The sequence below is a fragment of the Schistocerca americana genome, chromosome 3 (genome assembly GCF_021461395.2).
Source record: "Schistocerca americana isolate TAMUIC-IGC-003095 chromosome 3, iqSchAmer2.1, whole genome shotgun sequence".
Lineage (NCBI taxonomy): Eukaryota > Metazoa > Arthropoda > Insecta > Orthoptera > Acrididae > Schistocerca > Schistocerca americana.
The window spans coordinates 153,491,775-153,517,530 of NC_060121.1; the positions used below are offsets into that span (position 1 = coordinate 153,491,775).

At 45.8% G+C, this 25,756-nt stretch overlaps 1 protein-coding gene and 1 pseudogene across 1 annotated transcript in view; both read left to right on the plus strand.

Annotated features, from left to right (window-relative positions):
* The window catches only part of LOC124606960, a 197,208-nt gene that overhangs the window by 132,345 nt on the left and 39,107 nt on the right, over window positions 1-25,756 (plus strand). Inside the window, exons 5-6 of the mRNA XM_047139098.1 lie at window positions 3,278-3,446; window positions 21,254-21,408. Coding sequence (XP_046995054.1) covers window positions 3,278-3,446; window positions 21,254-21,408 — 324 coding nt within the window. The remainder of the gene's footprint in view (window positions 1-3,277; window positions 3,447-21,253; window positions 21,409-25,756) is intronic.
* On the plus strand, window positions 25,335-25,452 carry LOC124608157 (annotated as a pseudogene).

The following is a 25,756-nucleotide window of genomic DNA, read 5'->3' on the forward strand; positions in this document are numbered from 1 at the left end:
ACTTGATAGATAAAGTGAAAGTGGGAAACAGTTGTGTAATAACAAGAAGAATGACGGAAGACAAAGAAACATTTAGATTCAGTATTATGTAAGGACCTGCCCAGCGTGTACAACGACGAAAAATGTATTCTGCCTTAGTATGCTGCTGTGATTGTAGAAAGGTACCATTTAGGTCATGTTTGGTGGGGCAGAACACCCAGATGCCTTCAAAGAAGTCAGGCACAGCCTGTAGGTGTAGCGACTCCGAAAATACCTGAAAATGTTTCTATCCTTTGACAAATTTTCAGTACACAGAAAACGTTTGCGGGAGGTCAGCTCAATATCAGCCAAGATTGCTAAAGTCAGATTAGGACGGTATCAGGCCTCAGTAACTTGCCAGACTACAATTATATCTATAAGAGAGCTGTCTGCTGAGCTTATAGCTACCTAAAAGAATTGAAGTTTCGAGATAAAAAAACACAGCTTTAAAAACTGCAGTGTGTTCAGGATCCTCTCTATAGAGAGTAATTCTGACCCTAAATGTTTCAGCTAGCTGTAGACTATGGCAGCAAAGATTAATAAACGTAGAATAATAAATCTGCTTCCACAACATGAAGTGTTGAGCGCTAGCTTGTGATGACGAAGTTGTCGAGATCTGAAAAGTATTCGAATGACAGCTTCCATTCCAGTATCAACTGCCAGGATAGTAGAGCTGGTGATCCCTGAACACCAGACTTTGAGCTGCGTCCTGTATTAAATCGTAGATCTCTTCTCGGTTTCTCATAAGTGAGGTCATGTGACATTGTCGATAATAATCTGTACATCTAATGTGGACATTAAGCCCAGTGGTCCCTTGGTGCTACGAGAGAGGAGTAAACTATAAGCTAGTACCAGGTTTCATGCTCTCCATCTTTCCATAGTAATACAGGGTGATTCTGTGATGATGTTACAAGTTTTGAGGGATGATGTTGGAGGATGGTAAATATATCACACTGAGATAAGTGACACTGGTCTGGAAACGGAGTCGAAAGTTATAACTGAAAATCGTTCTCATACATCAAACAATGGAATACATGTATTGTTGTTGCTAAGATTGCAGGGTAGGCAGCTTTCAGAGCCTGTAGTATGTGCCAAAACAAGAGCAAAATGTCTGTTAAACATGCGCTCTAAAATGGGTACCTTAACAGCTATGGACACTTGGTCATTTTGGATATTGTTAAATACATCTCTTGTATGCAGGCTCTTTCACTTCCGTATTTTTGGAGGAGGTAGTATGGACCGAAACAAGAGAAGAAAGTCTCTGTATGTCCATCTTTTCAGAGATGGTTTCGGGACCCGACTGTTCGATACAGAATGTGTCCAGTTTTCAGACTTATTTTATTTGGCTACCAGTTTCGGCGATTTACTACGCCATATTCAGGCCCCTGACCGACGTGTAGGAGGACTCCTCCTCGGTTCTGATCGAAACAGGGGCCATCAATGCTGATGTAAGTTGGTTGGTTGGTTTTGGGGAAGGAGACCAGACAGCGTGGTCATCGGTCTCATCGGATTAGGGAAGGATTGGGAAGGAAGTCGGCCGTGCCCTTTCAGAGGAACCATCCCGGCATTTGCCTGGAGTGATTTAGGGAAATCACGGAAAACCTAAATCAGGATGGCCGGACGCGGGATTGAACCGTCGTCCTCCCGAATGCGAGGCCAGTGTCTAACCACTGATGTAAGTAGATTTCTGCTTACATTAGCGATCACTTCAACCATCATCTGACGACTGTCGATCAGTCTTCCTACACGTCCGTCAGGGGCCTGCATATGGCGCAGTAAAGCACCGAAACTGGTAGCCAAGTAAAATAAGTTTAGAAACTAGACGGCTGAAAGGTGTTTAATTTGACATCCTGTAAGAAAAAGAAATGTCCATTAAATTGTTGTTGTTGTGGTCTTCAGTCCAGAGACTGGTTTGATGCAGCTCTCCATGCTACTCTATCCTGTGCAAGCTTCTTCATCTCCCAGTGCCTACTGCAACCTACATCCTTCTGAATCTGTTTAGTGTATTCATCTCTTGGTTTCTATCTACGATTTTTACCCTCCACACTGCCCTCCAATACTAAATTGGTGATCCCTTGATGTCCCAGAGTATGCCCTACCAACCGATCCCTACTTCTAGTCAAGTTGTGCCACAAATTTCTCTTCTCTCCAATTCTGTTCAATACCTCCTCATTAGTTATGCGATCCACCCATCTAATCTTCAGCATTCTTCTGTAGCACCACATTAAATATGGACTTCAAGATGCATTCCTTAAGAACTACGGACACTTGCTCAGTAGAAGAAATGTGTCCTGGAGTAGTGAAGATCAACAAGTGCTCACACATTTTAGGATATGGTTTTTAGAGCCCATATTTGCTAGACATTTTTTTCTTGTTTGATCCATATTACCACCTCTGAATGTCGGTTCCCCTATAATCTTGGCAACAACAGTACAAGTACATGTACTCGCTGTCAGAGGTATCAGAACGATTTTCACTTATAATTTTCGACTCTGTTGTTTCTGGACCAGGGTCCCTTACCTCAAACTGATACATTCATTCTTCTCCATCATCAGTGAAGCATGGACGGTTGGGACAGTTGGGGATGTGGGTCTCACGGGAAGCGTGCAAGGGATAAGTCCCCGCAGTCGCGCTATTCATCTGTGTCCTCGTTGGCTTAGATGGATAGTGTCTGCCATGTAAGCAGGAGATCCCTGGTTCGAGTTCCGGTCGGGGCACGCATTTTCAGCTGTCCCCATCAAGGTATGTCAACAACACCTGTCGGCAGCTGAGGGTTTCAATTATCATTTACACTCATTATAGTCACCTTCATCCGACTGTCTATGAACTGCGTGGAAATGAGTTTCTTGCAGAGACTAAACGAATGCTTTGCGAATGGGTTACTAAAAATTGCACTGAAGGTCTCCAAGCCAACATTGTCATACTACTTTCTCTTTGTTTCCCTCTCTTCTATGCCCTCCTTCACCCTATTTTATACCCTCAATCTCTTTCTACTGTCCTCCTGCATGTCTGTTCTCTCTGCCCCTCCACCTCCATCTTTAACCCGTCACTCAACTCCCCTAGTCCCATTTGCCACTCCTTCTCTCTCTCTCTCTCTCTCTCTCTCTCTCTCTCCTTACTTTTTCGCGCAATAACTTATCATTATGCGGTTCTACAGATTCACTTGTCAAATGCAGAGGCGTGCAAAGTGGCTCGCCGCTCACGCCACATGTCCTCGACATCTGTAGTAGTCCTAAGTGCCCCATTGACGCTTCCGCAGCCGTGAAGGTGGAGCTGTTCACGAGCGTGCAGCCGTCGTCGTCGGTGCCGGGCGGCCTTGACCTGCTGTGCCGCCTGCCCGCCCTCTACCGGTCGGGGCTGCTCTTCTGCCGCATGGTGCACCCCAACGGCACCGGCATCCACCTCCAGGAGGGCCTCTCTGACGGCATGTGAGTCGCACGCAGCTGCGCACCGCGCCACGCAGCCACCATAGTCACAGGCCGTACAACTTTCTGCGAGTATCCACACACATAATTACAGGTTCTTGTCGCATTAGGTACTTTGCTATATACAGGGTGTGAAAGTTTACCGTCTTACCTCCTTGCCTAGGGACGCCAGATGAAAGTTGATATCGTCAAGCCCTGAATGTAAATTGCGCAACGGATGACTGGGGAGGGGAGCTTGAGAGCGCTACCTAGAGAGCGTGCCCTTTCTGTACGATACTAGGCAAGGGGCTGGAGGGCTCACACGCTGATGTGTGGGTCCCTGCATTCTATAGCTTTTATTTTAAATAAATTCTTTAACTTGACTTCTTTGTGATTTTTAAGGTATGTTAAAGATTGATGACAGTTGACTTCCTATTTAAGCGTTATCACACGACTTTACACCGATAGCAGCAATTGTTTCAGTTTACAGATATTACAAATTTTACAACTTATAGCTCGGGTATATTATATACTAATCTGCAAGCACATTTCTACAGGTAAGACGGAATTGCGTTGGCCAAATGTATACCACCAATGTCTCCCAATATTTTACATAGGACATCCACTATATGAGGAGGATAACGGGCAAACTGGGGACCAGATACATTAACACAGGGGGTCAAATTTCCTAAATTAACGAGATCATTCATTTCCTTACACAATCCGAAGCTGGAAATAAAAGGATTAGTACAAATATTCAAATAGCTCTCTTTCATGCGTGAACATCGAGACAGACGCACTGAGGGCACGTCTGCTCACGTACCCGTCTTCTGTAGCACTCCCTGAATGTCCCGGGCACCCAGAGGTCTTCCTGGGCCCCGGTGGAGGGGATGGTCGAACCACATGGCCGTGACCAACCTCTTCACCCCAAATCTTGTGACACTGGAAAGTCTTTGACTTTTACCTGCCTGTGCTGTCTCTCTGATACCCTAGCCAGGAGTGAGGTTGGCACTACTATACTACAGAAATACTTCCCAACAAGGATTTGGCCACGCTTTACGGAAAGGTGTGAGCAGGATTAGGAAAGTTCATGTGCAGATTCACATCCGCGTACAAGACATGCATAATGCACGACACATATAAATACGTATTATGAAGCCTGACACATTTCTTTCCACCCGTCCACATGGGTTCTGTTGCACCCGCGGCCGGCCGCGTCGTGTAATGAAATTGGCTGCGGAGGCGCCTCTGTTTCTATTTCCCGGTGCGAGCGAGCAGCGAAACCTGCTGCTTATAGAGCGGAAACTACTGTACCGTTTCAGGTGTTACAAAAAGGTACGGCCAAACTTTCAGGAAACATTCCTCACACACAAAGAAAGAAAATATGTTATGTGGACATGCGTCCGGAAATGCTTACTTTCCATGTTAGAGCTCATTTTATTACTTCTCTTCAAATCACATTAATCATGGAATGGAAACACACAGCAACAGAGCGTACCAACGTGACTTCAAACACTTTGTTATAGCAAATGTTCAAAATGTCCTCCGTTAGCGAGGATACATGCATCCACCCTCCGTCGCATCGAATCGCTGATGCGCTGATGCAGCCCTGGAGGATGGCATATTGTATCACAGCCGTCCACAATACGAGCACGAAGACTCTCTACATTTGGTACCGGGGTTGCGTAGACAAGAGCTTTCAAATGCCCCCATAAATGAAAGTCAAGAGGGTTGAGGTCAGGAGAGCGTGGAGGCCATGGAATTGGTCCGCCTCTACCAATCCATCGGTCACCGAATCTGTTGTTGAGAAGCGTACGAACACTTCGACTGAAATGTGCAGGAGCTCCATCGTGCATGAACCACATGTTGTGTCGTACTTGTAAAGGCTCATGTTCTAGCGGAATAGGTAGAGTATCCCGTATGAAATCATGATAACGTGCTCCATTGAGCGTAGGTGAAAGAACATGGGGCCCAATCAAGACATCACCAACAATGTCTGCCCAAACGTTCACAGAAAATCTGTGTTGATGACGTGATTGCACAATTGCGTGCGGATTCTCGTCGGCCCACGCATGTTGATTGTGAAAATTTACAATTTGATCACGGTGGGATGAAGCCTAATCCGTAAAGAAAACACTTGCACTGAAATGAGGATTGACACGTTGTTGGATGAACCATTCGCAGAAGTGTACCCGTGGAGGCCAATCAGCTGCTGATAGTGCCTGCACACGCTGTACATGGTACGGAATCAACTGGTTCTCCCGTAGCACTCTCCATACAGTGACGTGGTCAACGCTACCTTGTACAGCAGCAAGTTCTCTGACGCCGACATTAGGGCTATCGTCAACTGCACGAAGAATTACCTCGTCCATTGCAGGTGTCCTCGTCGTTCTAGGTCTTCCCCTGTCGCGAGTCATAGGCTGGAATGTTCCGTGCTCCCTAAGACGCCGATCAATTGCTTCGAACGTCTTCCTGTCGGGACACCTTCGTTCTGGAAATCTGTCTCGATACAAACGTACCGCGACACGGCTATTGCCCCGTGCTAATCCATACATCAAATGGGCATCTGCCAACTCCGCATTTGTAAACATTGCACTAACTGCAAAACCACGTTCGTGATGAACACTAACCTGTTGATGCTACGTACTGATGTGCTTGATGCTAGTACTGTAGAACAATGAGTCGCATGTCAACACAAGCACCGAAGTCAACATTACCTTCTTTCAATTGGGCCAACTGGCGGTGAATCGAGGAAGTACAGTACAGACGGACGAAACTAAAATGAGCTGTAACATGGAAGTTAAGCGTTTCCGGAGACTTGCCCACATAACATCTTTTCTTTCTTTGTGTGCGAGGAATGTTTCCTGAAACTTTGGCCGTACCTTTTTGTAACACCCTGTAGAGATGGAGTGTGATTATGTACAGCACAACAGAGTTGCTGCTCCTGTTCCCGGCACGTGCGAGCATTTACCCGCTTGTTGTTAAACGACCTGGAAGGTTAAAATGTCGAGCGATAGATGTGCCAGCTGACGAGCGCATCGCTGCTATTTTCCGTCCGCTTTGTTCTTCAGCGGCACGGCTTGGCGGACGCTGTCCGCTGTGCGTGGATTTACGACGCGATGGCCGTGAAGCATTGCCGTGGCGCATTTGTCAGAGGCGTGCGTGAAGCCTCGGCCGCCTGCGGGCTCCGAGTATTCGCTAGAGTGGCGCGGCGCTTCGATTGACGATCTGTCCACTCACACACGCTCTACGTACGTCGCTGCACAACGTCTCGTTACCCTGGTAGCTCCTGTCAAGTTACGCCTAGTGTGACGTCACACGCATCAAACCATTAAGGACCGCTCACAAGGGCCACATTTTACGCAATACGTCGTAAAATGTCATAGTCGTAAAATCGCTATGCACGGAAGGAGCCATATTACTGGACCCGTGAATCAATCGTCCTGCAACAGCTCTTAGTGGCCAGGCGAATAGTCTGTGTATAGCGATTTTACGACTATGACGAGTGGGGCCTGAAGTGGCATCAATGTAATGCCGAAACTGGTGGCACATAGAAGTTCATAAATTAAAATAAACTTCTACAAATCATACTGCTGTTGGTAAATTATTGCATCAAGAAGTTTGCTATACATGGTGTTACAAAAAGTTACGGCCAAACTTTCAGGAAACATTCCTCACACACAAATAAAGAAAAGATGTTATGTGGACATGTGTCCGGAAACGCTTAATTTCCATGTTAGAGCTCATTGTATTTTCGTCAGTATGTACTTTACTTCCTCGATTCACCGCCAGTTGGCCCAATTGAAGGAAGGTGATGTGGAACATGTGCCTTTACAAATACGACACAACATGTGGTTCATGCACGATGGAGCTCCTGCACATTTCAGCCGAAGTGTTCGTACGCTTCGCAACAACAGATTCGGTGACCGATGGATTGGTAGAGGCGGACCAATTCCATGGCCTCCACGCTCTCCTGACCTCAACCCTCTTGACTTTCATTTATGGGGGCATTTGAAAGCTCTTGTCTACGCAATCCCGGTACCAAATGTAGAGACTCTTCGTGCTCGTATTGTGGACCGCTGTGATACAATACGCCATTCTCCAGGGCTGCATCAGCGCATCAGGGATTCCATGCGACGGAGGGTGGATCCATGTATCCTCGCTAACGGAGGATATTTTGAACATTTCCTGTAACAAAGTGTTAGAAGTCACGCTGGTACGTTCTGTTGCTGTGTGTTTCCATTCCATGATTAATGTGATTTGAAGAGAAGTAATAAAATGAGCTCTAACATGGAAAGTAAGCGTTTTCGGACACATGTCCACGTAACATATTTTCTTTGTTTGTGTGTGAGAAATGTTTCCTGAAAGTTTGGCCGTACCTTTTTGTAACACCCTGTATATGGCTGTAGTGATCTACATCTACCATGGACGTTCGGGGCTCAGTCTCATAAGGAACCCCTTGTGTGCGAGGTCGCAAAAGGCCCATGATTTTACAGCATTCGACGTCCCACGTATTGTCTACCACGCAACCGCAATGTTGGCTGCTAAGGACAACAGGGGGCGAGACTGGAGGTAACCAACGGTGAGCACAGCATAAGGCTATGCAACGTAACTGAACTGCGTGGTCGACAGTCTCACAGCCGAGCTACAATGCTAGTGGTCCTGACACAAAGTAGAGCAATGGAAACGATACAAAAGCAAACATCCCATTATACACTGAGGCGGCAAAGAAACTGGTATAGGCATGGGTATTTAAATACAGAGACATGTAAACAGACAGAATACGGCAATGCGGTCGGCAACAACTACAGGGTGGCGCACGAAATTTGTTACCATTTTGTTTTTAAGTGTAAACTTTGTCAATACAATCTGAAAGTAACATATACTACAATGAAGAGCCGTCCATGGCGATTTGTTCTAACTCAGCATATGCTCAATATGTCCACCATTTCGTTTCCTAACTTCCTTAGAACGAACACTGAAGTTGGTGATTACCCTACGGCACATGTCTTCCGTAATTTCACTGCAAGCTTGAAGAATAAGTCTTCTGAGCTCCATTAAATCACGTGTACGTTTCGGGAAAATTTTTTCCTTTAGGTTCCCCGAAAGAAAAAAGTGACATGGATTGAGGTCTGGACTATTGGGGGGCCAATTTTGTCCGTCATTGAAGTGACCTGGAAACCTGAGTGAAATGATCCGCATGTCGAAATGCTCGTGTAAAAACTCCAACACAGTGTTTGCAGTATGTGGCCTTGCTCCATCTTGCATGAACCACTGAGTGATGATTCAAAGAAAAAGGGTCCAGTAAGTCCGTGACTGGAAACTGCTGCCCACGGTGTAATCCTCGGAGCATAATGTTGTCGTTCATGAAGCACTTGTGGGTTTTCAGTGGCCCAAAAGCGTACATTTTGTTTGTTAACAACACCGTCTAAATGAAAATGCGCCTCGCCTGAGAACGAAAAGTTGTTGAGAGTTCGTTCCCTATCCTCCGCCCACTGAGCAAATAGTAGTCTCTGCTGCTTGTGTTCTTCAGTGACGTTCTGTGCACAGGTCATCTTGTATGGGTACATATGGAGGTCACTTTTAAGAATGCGTTGAACGGAGCGTCTGGATATTCCCAGCTGCACTGCTGCCTTTCTATACGATTTCCCTGGACTTCTCTGTACAGCAACTCGTACTGCTTCAATATTCTCCGGCGAACAAACAGGCTTAGGCCGAGGTCTCTTCGCTTCCAATACTGTTCCTTCCTGTACAAATTTATCGTACAATCTGTGGATGGTCTTCTTGCAAGGGACCCATCGTGTGTTAAACTGTTGTCGAAAACGCCTCGTGAGTCACAACAAGGCTTTCCGTTTCGTGAAAAAGTAACACAATTGCCGATCGTTGCTGTGTCGTCAGTCTTCCAATGTCAGCCATTGCTGCTTATTAGTCTCCTAGCGGCAGTATCGTGAATTACACGTCATTTCGTAACTCATTTGTTTTTCCAAGCTCTGCTGGTACTGCTGTAGAGATCAGAGCGGGATATCTAATGTGTGTCGTAAATTGTGAAAGAAACAGTCGGTAACACATTTCGTAAGTGCCTGCTGCAGTTGTTAGAATGGTTACTGCTGCTACAATGGCAGGTTATCAAAATTTAAGTGAGTCTGAACGTGGTGTTATAGTCGGCGCACGAGCGATGCGACATAGCATCTCCGAGGTAGAGATGAAGTGGGGATTTTCCCATACGACCATTTTCGGGTGCACCATGAATATCAGGAATCCGGTAAAACATCAAATGTCCGACATCCTGTAAAAACAGGACCAACGACGACTGAAAAGAATCGTTCAACGTAATGGAAGTGCAACCCTTCCGCAGATTGCTGCAGATTTCATTGCTGAGCCATCAATAGGTGTCAGCATGCGAACCATTCAACGAAACATCATCGATATGGACTTTCGGAGCCCACGGCCCACTCGTGTACCCTTGATGACTGCACGACACGAAGTTCTACGCCTCGTCTGGGTCAGTCAACACCGACATTCGACTGTTGATGACTGGAAACCTGTTGCCTGGTCGGACGAGTCGCGTTTCAAATTTTATCAAATGGTTCAAATGGCTCTGAGCACTATGGGACTTAACATCTCAGGTCATCAGTCCCCTAGAACTTAGAACTACTTAAACCTAACTAACCTAAGGACTTCACACACATCCATGGCCGAGGCAGGATTCGAACCTGCGACCGTAACGGTCGCGCGGTTCCAGACTGAAGCGCCTAGAACCGCTCGGCCACCAGCAGCCGACTCAAATTGTATCGACCGGATCGACATGTATGGGTATAGAGACAACCTCATGAATCCATGGTCCTTGCGTGTCAACAGGGGACTGTTCAAGCTGGTGGAGGCTACGGAATGGTGTGGGTTCAAAAAATGGTTCAAATGGCTCTGAGCACTATGGGACTTAACATCTGTGGTCATCAGTCCCCTAGAACTTAGAACTACTTAAACCTAACTAATCTAAGGACATCACACACACCCATGCCCGAGGCAGGATTCGAACCTGCGACCGTAGCAGTCCCGCGGTTCCGGACTGCAGCGCCAGAACCGCACGGCCACCGCAGCCGGCGAATGGTGTGGGGTCTCTGCAGCTGAAGTGATATGGGACCCCTGATACGTTCAGATACGACTCTGACGGATGACACGTACGTCAGCAACCTGTCTGATCACCTTCATCCATTCATGTCCATTGTGCACTCCGACGGACTTGTGTAATTTCAGCACGACAACGCGACACCCTACACGTCCATAATTTCTACAGAGTGGCTCCAGGAACACCCTTCTGAGTTTAAACACTTTCGCTGGCTGCCAGATTCTCCAGACATGAACGTTATTGAGCACATCTGGGATGCCTTGCAACGTGCTGTTCAGAAGAGATCTCCACCCCCTCGTACTCTTACGGATTTTTCAACAGCCCTGCAGAATTCATGGTGTCAGTTCCCTCCAACACTACCTCAGACATTAGTCGAGTCCATGCCACGTCGTGTTGTGGCACCTCTGCGTGCTCGCGGGGGCCCTACACGATATTAGGCAGGTGTATCAGTTTCTTTGGCTCTTGAGTGTATCTGCAGCAACAGTTGCCGAAGTTGACATTTCGTCAGAAAGGAATCTAGCAGAGTGAGAAAGAAGTGCCAGATGAAATATTAGTGTTTCTGCAAGATGCGTCAATGGAATGTGTGGTATTGTATACGCTCCACTTTGAGGACAACGTACATGAGGAGTACAATGATGACGCTACGTGCTTAACAAGTGAAAATGATAGGGAAACAAGTGTCGAGCGATGTCGTTCATCAGCTTTGCCTGACAGAGAGGCACAAATCTCATCTGTAATGAAATGTAGTGATACGCCCGCTAATACTGCTGGGCAGAAGAGGTAATAGGATTGTGGAAAGGGCCAAGGGTTGAGGTCAGTTTCTGCTTCTAACTGCCATTTATTGTAATGTAGTAACCTTTACAACAAAAGCGGCACGTAGCCGAATCTTTACCGAATGCTACTCTTCCACGGCTGAAGGCCTCCAGCAAGAAATCTTAGTAAGATAAAATTCCAATTAGGATAGCAATGAAATAATTCGAAAAGCAACATACGCAAAGTACAACAGAATTGGCTGAGGATCACAATTGAATTCCAAAATTTTTAATATATTACCAGAGACCTTTAAAGGCAGAAGGCCAACAAGAAATCTGAAACGTCCCCTTCGGAAAATTATTAAATTACTGTGCTGGCAAACCTCTTATGTTATTTGATTTTTCAAACAGCTGAGCAAAACTGTACTCAGACATTTCTCTCTTTACTTATTCTGATCATTACTAAACTGACACACAATATTTTTAGCGCAACGCAATCTGACTTTCAATAATCCCTACAAAAGTATGGCCCTGACTAACAATAACCTATACCTTTCATGAATCACTTACCTCACAAAAATCTTCGTTACTCGAACTACTGCAATACAGCGAGCGCCAATACTGCCAGCTAAATAAAAGATTCTAATTACTGAAGGCACTAACTACAGAATAGTTAGCAAATGAAAGATTTTGATACAGAACAATATATTTACATTAATAATATTCAAAAGTCATCATATATATATCAGTTCATGATATCAAATATTACAAATTCACTCTTTCTGATGGACACAAGTCCAGATCGTCCCCTCTCAAAATTCTGCCATCTCTCTCCCCACATCCACCACTGCTGGCGGCTCACCTCCAACTGCACAACGCTACGTGCTGTTCACATCCAACTGCCCAACGCTACAATAGCAAATATTCCAACAATGCAAACCAGCCACAGACTGCACACAGAACAGTCAGTGATTTTCATACAGAGCGCTACGTGGCGTTACCAACATAAAAACCTAAACAGCCTTCTTACAAATCTTAAAAAAATCAATTTCAATTAAGACAGCAATAAAATAATTTAAAACCCAAAAAAGGAACATATGCAAGGTGCAACACAAATGGCTGAGGGCCACAATTAAATTTCGAAACTTCAGAACATATTATCATAGACCTTTAAAGGCAGAAGGCCAGCATGTTTAATCTTAAAAATTAACAAAATAAAAATCCAGTTAAGATAGCAATAAAATAATTAAAAAAAAACATATGCGAGGTGCAATACCAATGGATGAGGGTCACAGTCATACTTCAAAGCTTGAAAGATAAATTTAAATACTAATTTTGCAAAATTTTAAGAAAACAAACAAGTAACCATAAGCCTAAAATTTAAAATAGGTGACAACAGACAATTAAGCACCGGTGGCACTCAGAAGGCCTCCAGGGAGGTCGGCCTGCCCTCGTTCACTTAGGTGAGACAGGTGGTGAGCCCAACTATGCTTGATTCGTCGGAACCCAACCAGGAGGCAGCCACGGACCGACAGACGCAACTTGCTTCCCGTCAATCAGTACCTGAGAACCCCAACCGGCAATGTTACAAACGTGATAATCCAGAGTAGACTACGTACTAGCTGTCAAAATTACACACCATGTTGGACAGCGACAACAGCAGAGGAAAGGACGCTGCCTGATATTACGTTAGAGGCCAGGGCAGGTAGCCGGAACACTAACGGCCACTAGGCAGAAAATTCCGCTCGTACACTTGAATTTGAAACACGGTAATAGTTAACTTCGCTCAAAAGAACACTGCCTGAATTTACGTCAGTGCCCATGGCAGGTAACCAGAACACTGCCACAAGACAGCAAATTCCTCTGGTGCACTCAGACCGTAGTCGACCAAAATAATTAATTGCACCGCATGGCGGCTCAATCTCAGCAGTAGAGCCACTCGGTGTTGCTCACTGGAAAACCTCCCAAACAGCGAACCACCGAAATGAACCACCACAACATGAATAGATGTGGCTTGGGTAGTTGAAACCACTATCAACTTTGACGTCCTGGGTCGGTGAGCCACGAAGCTCGTAGCGATCTGACAGCTCCACACACCCTCCGACACTGCGCAGGGACTACCAGCGGCCCCAGCCGACTGCACCGCGCGGAGATAACTTTCCTCGTCCGTAACAACCGACCGACTGACTCCAGACTTTTTTTTTTTCTTTATTGTGATTTTAAAACCTACGGAACAGGTAGGCTGGCAGCAGCACAATACGCCGCTCTTCAGCCGAAGAGAGTACAATGATATAAACATCACTTGGAAAAACGGCGGGAAAAAACAGTAGACACATGAACATGAAAAAACATGAAGCCGTTCACACTCGATGACAATCCACACTACTAACTGTTGACACGACGCACAAACACTGAAGAAGACGATGGCACTGGTGAACGATGGAGTGTGACGGTGAACACTGAACACTAAACATGACGGCACACACGAAACACTGATGGCGGTGATCTCCGGCGCGCGAATGTCCACTTAGCGTGTGCGAGTCCGGGGACCTGCCAAGAGGGGAACAGGGGTGAGGTGGGGGAGAGGGGAGAAAAAGGATGCCAATGGCTGAGGAGATGGGGGCAGGAGGAGAGGGACAGGGAAGGGGAAGCCTGGGGGAGGAGGGGGAGAAATGGAGGAGGGAGGGAAAAGGGAGAGAAGGGAGGGAGGGTGCCCAGAGGAGCAAGCACAGGAGGAGGGTGGGAGGATCAAAGTTGGTAGGAGGGGTAGATGGAGGGGAGGAGGGCATCATCAGGGAGGGGGAGCTGGCGGAAGCCACCTTGGGAGAGAGTAAGGAGGGTGGAGAGATGGAGACCGGGTGGGACGTGCGAATACAGGCGCGGCAGCGGGTGGGGGTGGGAGAGGATCGGGGAGACGAGCGGGTGAGGAGGATCGAGTTTGCAGGAGGTGTACAGGATCCGTATCCTTTCAAGGAAAAGGAGGAGGTGGGGGAAGGGGATGAGATCGTACAGGATCCGCGTGGGGGAGGGGAGACGGATGCCATAGGCGAGGCGGAGAGCATGACATTCAAGGTAGGGAGGCGGAGATCCAAGCCGGATGGGCATAACAAAGGATAGGGCGGATGAGGGATTTATAGGTGTGGAGGATGGTGGAGGGGTCCAGACCCCACGTACGGCCGGAGAGGAGCTTGAGGAGACTGAGTCGGGAGCGTGCCTTGGCTTGGATTGTCTGGAGATGGGGAGCCCAGGAGAGGCGGCGGTCGAGGGTGACGCCAAGGTACTTAAGGGTGGGAGTGAGGGTGATAGGACGGCCATAGATGGTGAGATAGAAATCAAGGAGACGGAAGGAAGGGGTGGTTTTGCCTACAATGATCGCCTGGGTTTTGGAGGTATTGACCTTGAGCAACCACTGGTTGCACCAAGCGGTGAACCGGTCAAGATGGGATTGGAGAAGGTGTTGGGAGCGCTGTAGGGTGGGGGCAAGGGCAAGGAAGGCGGTGTCATTGGCAAACTGGAGAAGGTGGACGGGGGCTGACGGCGGCGGCATGTCCGCCGTGTACAACAGGTACAGAAGGGGGGAGAGGACGGAGCCTTGGGGCACACCGGCAGATGGGAAAAAGGTGTAGGAATCTGTGTTATGGATGGTGACATAGGAAGGACGGAGGGAGAGAAAAGAGCCGATCAGACGGACGTAGTTAATGGGAAGGGCGAAGGTGTGGAGCTTGAAGAGGAGACCGGAATGCCATACACAGTCATAAGCACGTTCGAGGTCCAGGGAGAGGAAGATTGCGGAGCGACGGGAATTAAGTTGTTCGGAAAGGAGATGAGTGAGGTGAAGGAGAAGGTCGTCGGAAGAGAAGGACGGCCGAAAGCCACACTGGGTAACGGGAAGGAGGCGGTGCTGGCGGAGATGCTGGTGGATGCGTCGGGTGAGGATAGATTCCAGGACCTTGCTGAAGACCGAGGTAAGGCTGATGGGACGGTAGGAGGAGACGGCGGACGGCGGTTGACTCCAGACCCCCTTGTCGGAAACTATATGCACCAAACCAAAGATGGTACACGGCGCAAATATCAATAGTAATCACTGCTGCCACACGTAGAAGGAAGAAGAACCACGACGTAACCACAACAAGGCCGGGAAACCAAACACACATAGACAGCAAAGTTCACGAAAACGCATAGTCTGGAGAGAGCATGGCTCATGTAGTAAGGGAAAATCGTTATACAAGGAGCGGGTACTGAATGATATGATCGTGTACTGCGTAATAAAAACCAGGGTATTCAACAGAGGAAAGGTGCACTTGTTACAAAAACGTGTTTGCATGTTTCAAGCATGCTCGATACAATTTACAGGATGTGCATGATAGCGACCCACCACGTTACGCAAATCAGTTTTCGTGCCACATACATTACAGTGATCGCAAGGATAACAGTGAGTGCCTACATAACTTCAAAAACTGTTACAGAAATGAAAGACATAAGATAACGAAATTTCAAACAAAGCATCAACCAAACGATGTACCACAGAATCGCCCGAAAATTTCTAGATGAGATAAACAAACTTATCCAGTCGTTCAATAAGGAATTTGTTTTCAACTCCGATCAATCGGGATCTGAAGAGGAATTACATATGAAAGGTGCCTTAAAGCATTCGTATACAATTATGGCAACTGTTAATCTGGATGATGAATTAGCTGGAAAGTTGTTCATTGTACTGCGAGAAATTGGATGTGCTCTGTCCCTACGATTCTTTCTCATCTGCGTGATCTTGCAAGGGAAGTAGGGAGTATCAACGTCAGAGCAAACAAGAAGGGGAAAATGGGTTCAAGAGAACTGTAACTGTGGTATGAGCACTACTTTTGGCCAATATCTGGTCAAATTAGGTTGCCTTTGCTTGATTCGTGGTCTGCGTATAAAAATCATACTCCTTTAGAACAAACTACGCCTCCTGAAAAGTGTGCAACGTTCACTTCATACCACCTGGAACCGCTGAAATTTGTTTTTTCCGTGTCTATGAAGCATCTTCTCGCACTATATGCAGTTATGGCTTAAAGGATAGCCAGTTTCACGATAAGCTTCATGACGGACTGTTTTGCATTCGGTTGCATGCCATCACATTCCACCAGTCCTCATTATCCCGTTACGCCAATATGATTCTATATACACTGCTGTCCAAAATTAAAACAACAAACCGATATTTCCTCGTTCTGTGTCAAATTCACGACATAGTCATACAAACTGTGAACCAGATGTCCGTACGGTCTTTTTCTGCACGGAAGATGGCATTCCGGTCAATGGACAACCACCCCAACGATGACGTCAGGGGACCTATCAAACGAGGTGGTATTTGCCGGATAGCCCCACATCCACTATCGCTGTATACTCGGTCACAGACGGTGCGGTATGGCATAGGGAAGAGGAACGTGGAACACTATTTCTAGACCTAAACTTTGTGGAAAGAGCCCGATATGGAGAAGAATCCCTACTGTTGTGGGCAGTTATTGCATTTACCACTCGAACCTCTATTCATGAAATTGCGCGGTTGAATCGACAAGGTTTAATTTCTGTCAGGTACCGCGGCGAGTTCTTGGGATGTGCTGCGGTTATTGCGATGTGCTGGGGGCCCAGACTTCGTACTGATGGACGATAATGCTCGACCTTATAGAGCACATGAGGTTGATGTTCACTTGGAAACGGAAGATATTGCGCGCATGACGTAGCATGCTCGCTCTCCCGATCTGAGTGCCATAGAGCCTGTCTGGGACGCACTAGGGAGACGGCTTGCGTCACGTTAGCATCCACCAACCACTCTCCAAGAATGCTAGCAGCTCTGCAGGAAGAATCGACGTTACTACCTCAAAATGAGACTGATCATATCATTCACAGCATGCCCCGTCGTTGCCAGGCCTCTACTGCTGCCATAGGGGGTCACACCGCACACTGACACATTGACTAGTCGTCGGAATGTGTGTGCAAATCACTTAAGTAGGAAAAAACGAACATTTTTGTCTACCTCTCCATGTTGCGCTTCGTTACATTCTGAATTCTTTGCATTGTTTCTACTTCACTGTCACCTATTTATACTGTTTTGTGACAAAATAAAACAGTGCTTGCAAAATTTCCGTTTGTTGCTTTAATTTTGGTCAACAGTGCACATCCTTTAAGAGCGGATACCTAGCTGAACATCTTGCACGGTTTATAACTCCCAAGTAGTTCGCCTTCGATCTTGATGGTGCGACTCTTTGTGATCAATGTGGCACGCCATTTTTCATTCATAGTGGAAGTTAATGGTTTGTTCTGAACATTTATTGAATGTCGACGATGTCCATTTTATGAAGTGTAATACATACACCCAGCAGAAGGTACCTACCTCTACCTCCCGGAGAGTTATTTTCCATCTCCGTCCTGATGCCCATGGTGAGTCATCAGCAGCTAATATTTTTCCCGCCATAACCGTTAACTCAAAACTTTAAAGTGAGCCGTACTAAAGACTGAACTTGCGAGCTTGCACTCAAGGGGTTCCTTGTTAGAGCCTTCCAATAAACTTTACACATAACTTCAAATCTCTACGAAACTTTTCTCGCTGACGACGCCCACAAAACGATGAAAGGAAAAAAGTTTATCGCTAACTACATTTTTGCTGCTAATCCAGTAAAACTATCATATGAAGTATAACGTTTTAATGTATTACTTCTTTATTACTAACTGTATTCATGACACATTTTGCAGACCACTGAATGTACCAGAAAAATGACATCATTGTTTGACACTTACATATGACATCATAAAAATAAATGGATGAAAATCTACCGCGTCATATATGACGTTTAAATTTATTACTTCGTTGCTACTAACTCCGTTCGGAACCCATTTCGCAAACAGTATCCACGTACGCCCGTGCACGTATACACGAAAATATATCATTGTACGACAAATAGTTCAGGAGATACGACGTCAAATAATTTATTATGTCTTAACTACTACATCTAATCACAACAAATTTTTCGCATATGCAAGGCATATATACCACCGGACGTACCTTCAAAACTGGCGAAATTCGATAGACATACAGGTGAATTATGTGTACAGATACTAGTGAAATATTTTAAACATATCTGAAATATATGTGACATGTGCCCTGTGCGAGAAAAACCATGGGTAAAAAACTTATCCTCAACCCCTGGAACAATTTCATTCAAATTTGGTACACCTTTTAACTACACTCTGGAAAGAAATACTGATGGGTGAGTGTGATAATGTGAAGAGAGAAGGGAGGACGAGGAGATGGACAGACAACGAGGAGGAAGGACGAGATAGGCACAGATAGGAAGAGGAGGAGAGGGACACACGTAGGGGAGGGGTAAATGGACAGAAAAACGAATGAGGAGGAGATGGAGAGAAAGAGGGGGATAGGAAAAGTGGACACAGAAACGAAAGGGGAGGAAATAAACAGGGAGAGGGGAAAGGAGGAGATGGACAGAGAGAGGGGGAGGGAGTGGACAAAGAGAGGGGAGGAGCAGATGGACAGACACAGTGGGAAGACGAGATTGACATAGAGAGGGGAAGGAGGAGACGAAATTAGTGCTTGCCACACGAAAACGTAAGTAAAAACGAATACAGGCGCGAAAACATTGCGACAAACATTGCGACAAACTAAATTACATTCTAGAAGATAGGTTAACTCCCAGCAAAAAAACTTTCTCATCACCATCGTTTGGTTGTAGATGACAAGCTTCCTGTAATAGTTAACACACAAGTGATCAAGAAAATTCATGCACACCAAATGTAAAAGTATTTACAAAAAGAAACGGTCTGTTGTTTGAACTAAAGATGCACATAATTTTATAATCATTTAACAAAATGTTCACATTGCAGAATAAATAAAAACGAAAACCCACTGCTGGCACAGTGGTGCCGAAATATGTTTGGGTACTGAGAAAAATCGGTGCTTTGCATAACTGGCGGATCTCACATCCAACAATTTTAACTGTAAACACGGCTAATACAAGGAGCTGCAAAACAAAATGATGAATAGCAATATATATTCTCTACTCATTAGATTGTTCATTCCGTTCATCAGATCATGTAATTCTTATCGTTCCCTCTTGGTCCTTGAACATATTGTATATTACCTGTCTTTCCTTATAGCTTACACCTATTTTTTCTAGAATTTCAAATATTTTGCACCGTTTCACATTGTCGAACGTTTTTCCAAAGTCGACAGATCCTATGAACGTGTCTTGAGTTTCCTTTAGTCTTGCTTGCATGATCATTATTCGCGTTTATAGCCGTAATTTAGCTAAGAAAATATGGGCAAAGACTTTCCGATTCGCCCTCGAATCACCTATAGACGTTTGTCGCAAAGTCTTTGAAACACTGTGCGTGTAACGTCAGTTGTGAATAATTAGCGAAAATTAGAATTTCACAGATCTGTAGTTGGTTTCCCCTTTTATCTGTTTTAACTGATACCTATTGTTATTTGATTTATTTTGATAGTCGTTATATAAAATAGTGATCAATTGTTTCTGCCATGCACCTGAGACTGCCGAAAATACACTTCCCCTAAAATACACAGTTGCAGTGAAATGTCTCCCACTATCAGAGAAGCTTCTAGTCAGTAGCAGTCATTGAGCTGTGGTGAAGTACTTGCTGTCGATGTTTGAATGTCGAGAGGTGTAGGATACAAACAGAGAGAGAGAGAAAGAGCTGTAGGATATATACCCGGAGTTTCAAAATGGATGTCAGTGTTTTAAGGCTTTGTAGTACTTATTACATTCAACTTATAAATAAGACATCAAATCAAAGAGCAGCTCAAAGCACTTTTTTTTTACAAGTGTTCAATATGGGCACTGTTCGTCACGTGGTGCACATCGAATCGACGGGCCATATCTTGACAAACCTTGATCACTGAAGTTAAAATCTTCTGAGTCATTAGGCCGAGTCGTATTTCTTCCAAAATGATCGACGTTTCGGCCCCTCTGCTGGGATCTTCCTCAGGATCTTCTGGTGTCCACTACTGCTAGAACACTGTCGGAGACGAGTGTCGCCTCCTCTTATAAAGGGGAGTTTTCTCGCGTTCGTGCTGGTGAAGTGATAGTATTGTTCTAGCAGTAGTGGACACCAGAAGATCCTGAGGAAGATCCCAGCAGAGGGGTCGAAACGTCGATCATTTTAGAAGAAATATGACGCGGCCTAATAACCCAGAAGATTTTAACTTCACTGACAACGCCCCCCCCCCCCTCCGAAAAATAGTCGGCTCTATCCCCCTGTCTCTCACTCACTCACACACACACACACACACACACACACACACACACACGGTATAAACATTATAAATAGAAGTTAGTACTGAACATATACTTCGTTAGGTTGGCAACAAATAGGTAAACATACCAAAGAAGATAAAACACGTAATATAGTCGCAATATTTACGCTGTGAAAAGCAGTGTACGACGAAATAGTTCTATCGAGTGACAAAAGAACAATAGTCCACCACAAAAAAGAGAGATACATGGTGAACAGTGAGCGGAAGGCGAGAACACAAAGATGTGATTATATGGCAGTGATAAAAGTGGTAGTGCGACCTCCTGACCAGATGTGAGGAAACGCAGATCAGCAAATCGTAAGTAATCACTTTTTTTTTACAAAAAATCGCGAAGTGAACTGTTTGATACTCTACAACTAACAAAACTGTATCGTCATAGATCCCAGCGATGATGCCTTAGAACAGAAGGAGAAACGCGTATGGGATAAATAAAGTAACTAGCAGCAGGTAAAGGCAGTTTTATTTACAAAACAAATATTTATATGCTTGCTGCGGCCACACAAACAAACTTGTTAATTGCAGCCATCTTCGCTACCAGTGCTATCTAGCGGCAGACGCGGGAAACTCTGGACGCGCTTGCACAGAGGTGTAGGAACACTTTGAGGACGGAAGGCCCGCCATGTTACAGCTACAGCTACTACGGGGGCGGTCTGGCGCGAGACATGCACGACTGCGGCGTCACCATCCACCGGCCGACGGAGAGCGACCTGGGCCCCTGGAAGTGCGTCTTCGCCTTCGCCACCGGCCTGGAGGGAGGCTACATCTACGTCACCAACACCACCCGTAAGTCTGGATGGCCCCCGAGCCGTGTTAAGAGTCCCACGAAGCTGCGCTATACTCCAAACATGTCTACAGGGCAGGGGTTCTCAACATGTTGGTGATTACCATGTGGTTGGGCACGGTGGGGGGCAGTGAATTAACTTTTTTGCGATAAAACAAAAAGTGTGTGGTAATAATTCTGTCATGACTAAATTATGAGAGAATGCAGACTTTCCTAGTGTATACTTCCGATGCAAATCTGTGACATTTCCACCCAGGTGGTAGTTGGAAGTTGTTGGGTTGTGTGGTTGCATAATTAACTAGCGAACCAGATAATGCCTTACAGTTTCTACATATGCATAACAATTGGAAGTACGTCTGATCTCCTCCTCCCCCATCTTTTTCCACCTCTTCCTCCCCCCTTCTCTCTCTCTCTCTCTCTCTCTCTCTCTCTCTCTCTCTCTCTCTCTCTCTCCCTCCCTCCCTCCATCATCTCTTCTCCCCTGCCCCCCTTCTCTGCCTGTATTCTCTTTTCTCCATTCTGTATCCATTTCCTCCCCCATCCTCTTTTTATCCATCTCTTCTTCCCGCTTCTCTCTGACCTTGAGCTTTGTTTATTACTACAGCAAATGAAACACTGATTGGGAACTGATGTCGCTTAAAATGAGTGTGTAAATCGATTCGGATCACTGGCATGCATGCAGGATGTGCAAGGTCTCCTCAGCTGCTGGATCGCGGAGGATAGCAGCTTCAGTAACAGCATTTCACACACTTTTAATCTCAGAATGGGTAGGGTTACAAAGATCTGGACAATTCTGATTTCTTAATAGCATTCAAATCATAAGGTAATAAGACGTAAATACATTCTTCCTGTTTTCTGTGAAAAGCGACTGCTGGGGAAAAAAACGAAACAGCACTTTGTTGTGTATATAATTTTTGTTTAAAATTATATATAAGTAGAAATACTGTGTATGGGAGATACAACTTTTCTAATGGGTTAAATTGACTGTGAGAAAGGAAAGGAAGCACCTCAGAGCAAAGAACAGTATTTTCATTGTCACAGCCAGTTTTAACGGAAATCCTGTGTATTGTTTTTTTTTTAATATGTAGCCTGTCTTTGTCTGAATGTTTATTAGGGTAACGAGTAATGAAGTAGATCAGTCAAGAACATTACAATATTTTTGCTAACAGCACATATATATCCTGCCAACGATCTTGCTGCAATGGTAACACCGATTGCCGTCAGACCACCGAAGTTAAGCATTGTCGGACTTGGCTGGCACTTGGACGGGTGACCATTTGTGTCTGCCGAACACTGTTGCCATATGGGCTGCACTCAGCTCTTTTGAGGTCAACTGAGGAGCTACTTGACTTACAAGTAGCGTCTCTGGTCATATAAACTAACAATGGCTGGGAGAATGGTGTGCTGATCAGATGTCCTCCATGTCTGCATCGAGTGATGCCTATCGACTGAGGATGACACAGCGGTCGGCCGATACCGATGGGCCTTTCGAGAACTATTCAGATGGTTAATCAACAATTATATGCTGAAGAAATGAAATTAACGTAATTAAGTAACTGTAAATTTCATCTCGGGAGTAAATAACATCAGAATTACCCGTCTAGTATCATCAGACCTCACTAGATCGCAGGACGACCGAAACCGTGCGAATTGGACAGAATCATAATTGCAATCTTTTATTTGTTTATTAGTTGCCGTTGTTGCGCTTGGCCTACAACGTAGAAGATATTTCAGTCTTTGTTTCAGTTATCTTCATCGTTAAAATCCAAAGCGCTTTAAAAACGCCAAGACACGTCGTTGTGATAGTACCCACAAAAGCCACTAGAGCGCAGGCAGACGAAAAGATCCAACAGAATCCGAGATTTCCCGAACTGCGGCGTAGACGGTTGGAACAGTTCGAGTCGTGCTCAAACACAGCCCTACGTAATACTCCATATTGCATAGAGCTTCTTTCTCGCAGCTGATAATGTCTCTTTGACATTTACGCTAATATTGTGATCTTTGTTCATGCGTTCAGCACTTAACAGTTCTCTCACGAAATGTTTAATAAAATTGACTCAATAATGTTTCGTGACGGTTGTACTTCTCATCGTCAACATACAGCTCTGTTGTTACAATGAGTAACGAAAACAAGTCCAGAGCGTTGCACAGTCCTCTTAAGCTTATACAACAGTCCAGGGAGCAATCCCAATCAGAAACGTATATCAGGCAAGACAAAAGAATGGTTCAAATGGTTCTGAGCACTATGGGACTTAACTTCTGAGGTCATCAGTCCCCTAGAACTTAGAACTACTTAAACCTAACTAACCTAAGGACATCACACACATCCATGCCCGAAGCAGGATTCGAACCTGCGACCGAAGTGGTACGGCGGTTCCAGACTGCAGCGCCTAGAACCGCTCGTCCACCACTGCCGGCAGGCAAGTCTGAACTCTGCTATTCAGTGGCGCGTGCCTAAGGGCTTCAGAGACTAGCGAGCAGTGTTCATACAACCTGTATGTAGAAGTCTGGTCTCTTGAGTATAGAACTGCAACCTGTCTGCAGATTCATGGGCTTTGCATCGTCCGCCATGTTGTAGTTTGGCAAACAAATTTCCATAGGTCTGCACGTGACAAGGAATTGCAGACTGGTTTATTGTTTTGAACTTTATGTCAATATGTGATGTAATAGGCTGATGTGGGAGCGGAATCAAAAGGTATTTTCTTTTCGTGTTCTGTGAAAGTTCCTAGCAGCCATGTTGTAGATTGGCAAGAATCGAAATATGAGCATCTATGGGTGCCACGATCGGACAGCTGAAGCTCGACATCCAGGTAGTACCGAGCTCACTGCTAGCGGGAGAGGGGCCAGCAATAGCCGGGCTGCGGTATTTAAGTGGTGAAAACTCGCCTCACACGCTTGCCACGACTATTGCGCCTTGAGCGCGCCCAAGCAGCGGCTGTCGCCTCACAGACCGGGTATCTCTCACGTGCTCTCCCTATCGATACTCGGGCAAAACGGAGAATCCGAATCACAGTCGGCTGCCAAATTAGCAACGGGAAATTTTGTTCAAGTCTTTCTGCATTTGCTTACAATCGTCCACGGACAACGTTTTCCCGTACGCAATAGCATCGTCAGCAATCAGTCTTGTAGTGCTGTTCATCATCCTGTCTGATAAACCGATTATGTGTACTGGGAATACGAGAGGTCGTAGTCGGTCAACCAACACGCGACGGAAATGTTTCATACCTTGTAGCGACAAACAGGCCAGACCTTATCAATAGTACCTGTGTGGTGTCGTCTGAAGGGCGAGGTACCAAAGCGAGGTTGGTACGTCGCAAAGCAACTACAAGAAAAAAATGTCTCTGCAAGATGCAGCGCCGAGTGAGCGGCATGACGTAGCCACTCCGCCGAAACGGGACTTCTACTTACGGCCGAGTACAGTCCGCAGTCATCGAGTAAGACGACAGCATCTTCTTCTAGTATGCCAGCTGTGAGATCAGTGTATCCGGCTGACCTCATCGTGAAAGTTATAGTTAAATGTATTCTTAGTGAGAGACTTGTACTATCTCTGTATCACGTAATACGTTAATGTTGGTTGCGAAGAGGGGGCCAAACAGCAAGATCATCGGTCATATCGAATTAGGGAAGGATGGTGAAGGAAGTCGGCCGTGTCCTTCCAGAGGTACCATACCGGCATTTGCCTGAAGCGATTTAGCTAAATCACGGAAAACCTATATCAGGATGGCCGGACGCGACTTTGAACCGCCGTCCTCCCGAATGCGAGTCCAGTGTGCTAACCACTGCGCCACCTTGCTCGATTGTTAATGTTCAGAGACAGTGGTAAACCTCATGACTTCCCGGTGGGAATTGACTGTGTAAAGTTAAGTAACTCTTCTTATCTGTGTTGAAGCAAAGTGAACTAATATTTTATGTCTTATACACTGAAGCGGGCAACGGCCTTGCCGCAGTGGATACACCGGTTCCCGTGAGATCACCGAGGTTAAGCGCTGTCGGGCGTGGACGGCACTTGGATGGGTGACCATCCAGGCCGCCATGCGCTGTTGCCATTTTTCGGGGTGCACTCAGCCTCGTGATGCCAATTGAGGAGCTACTCGACCGAATAGTAGCGTCTTCGGTCAAGAATACCATCATAACGACCGGGAGAGCAGTGTGCTGACCCCACGTCCCTCCTATCTGCATCGTCCTTTGAGGATGACACGGCGGTCGGATGGTACCGGTAGACAACTCGTGGACTGAAGATAGAGTGCTTTCTGCTTTTATACACTAAAGCGCCAAAGATACTGGTACAGACATTCGTATTCAAATACGGAGCTATGTAAACAGGCAGAATACGGCGCTGCAGTCAGCAAC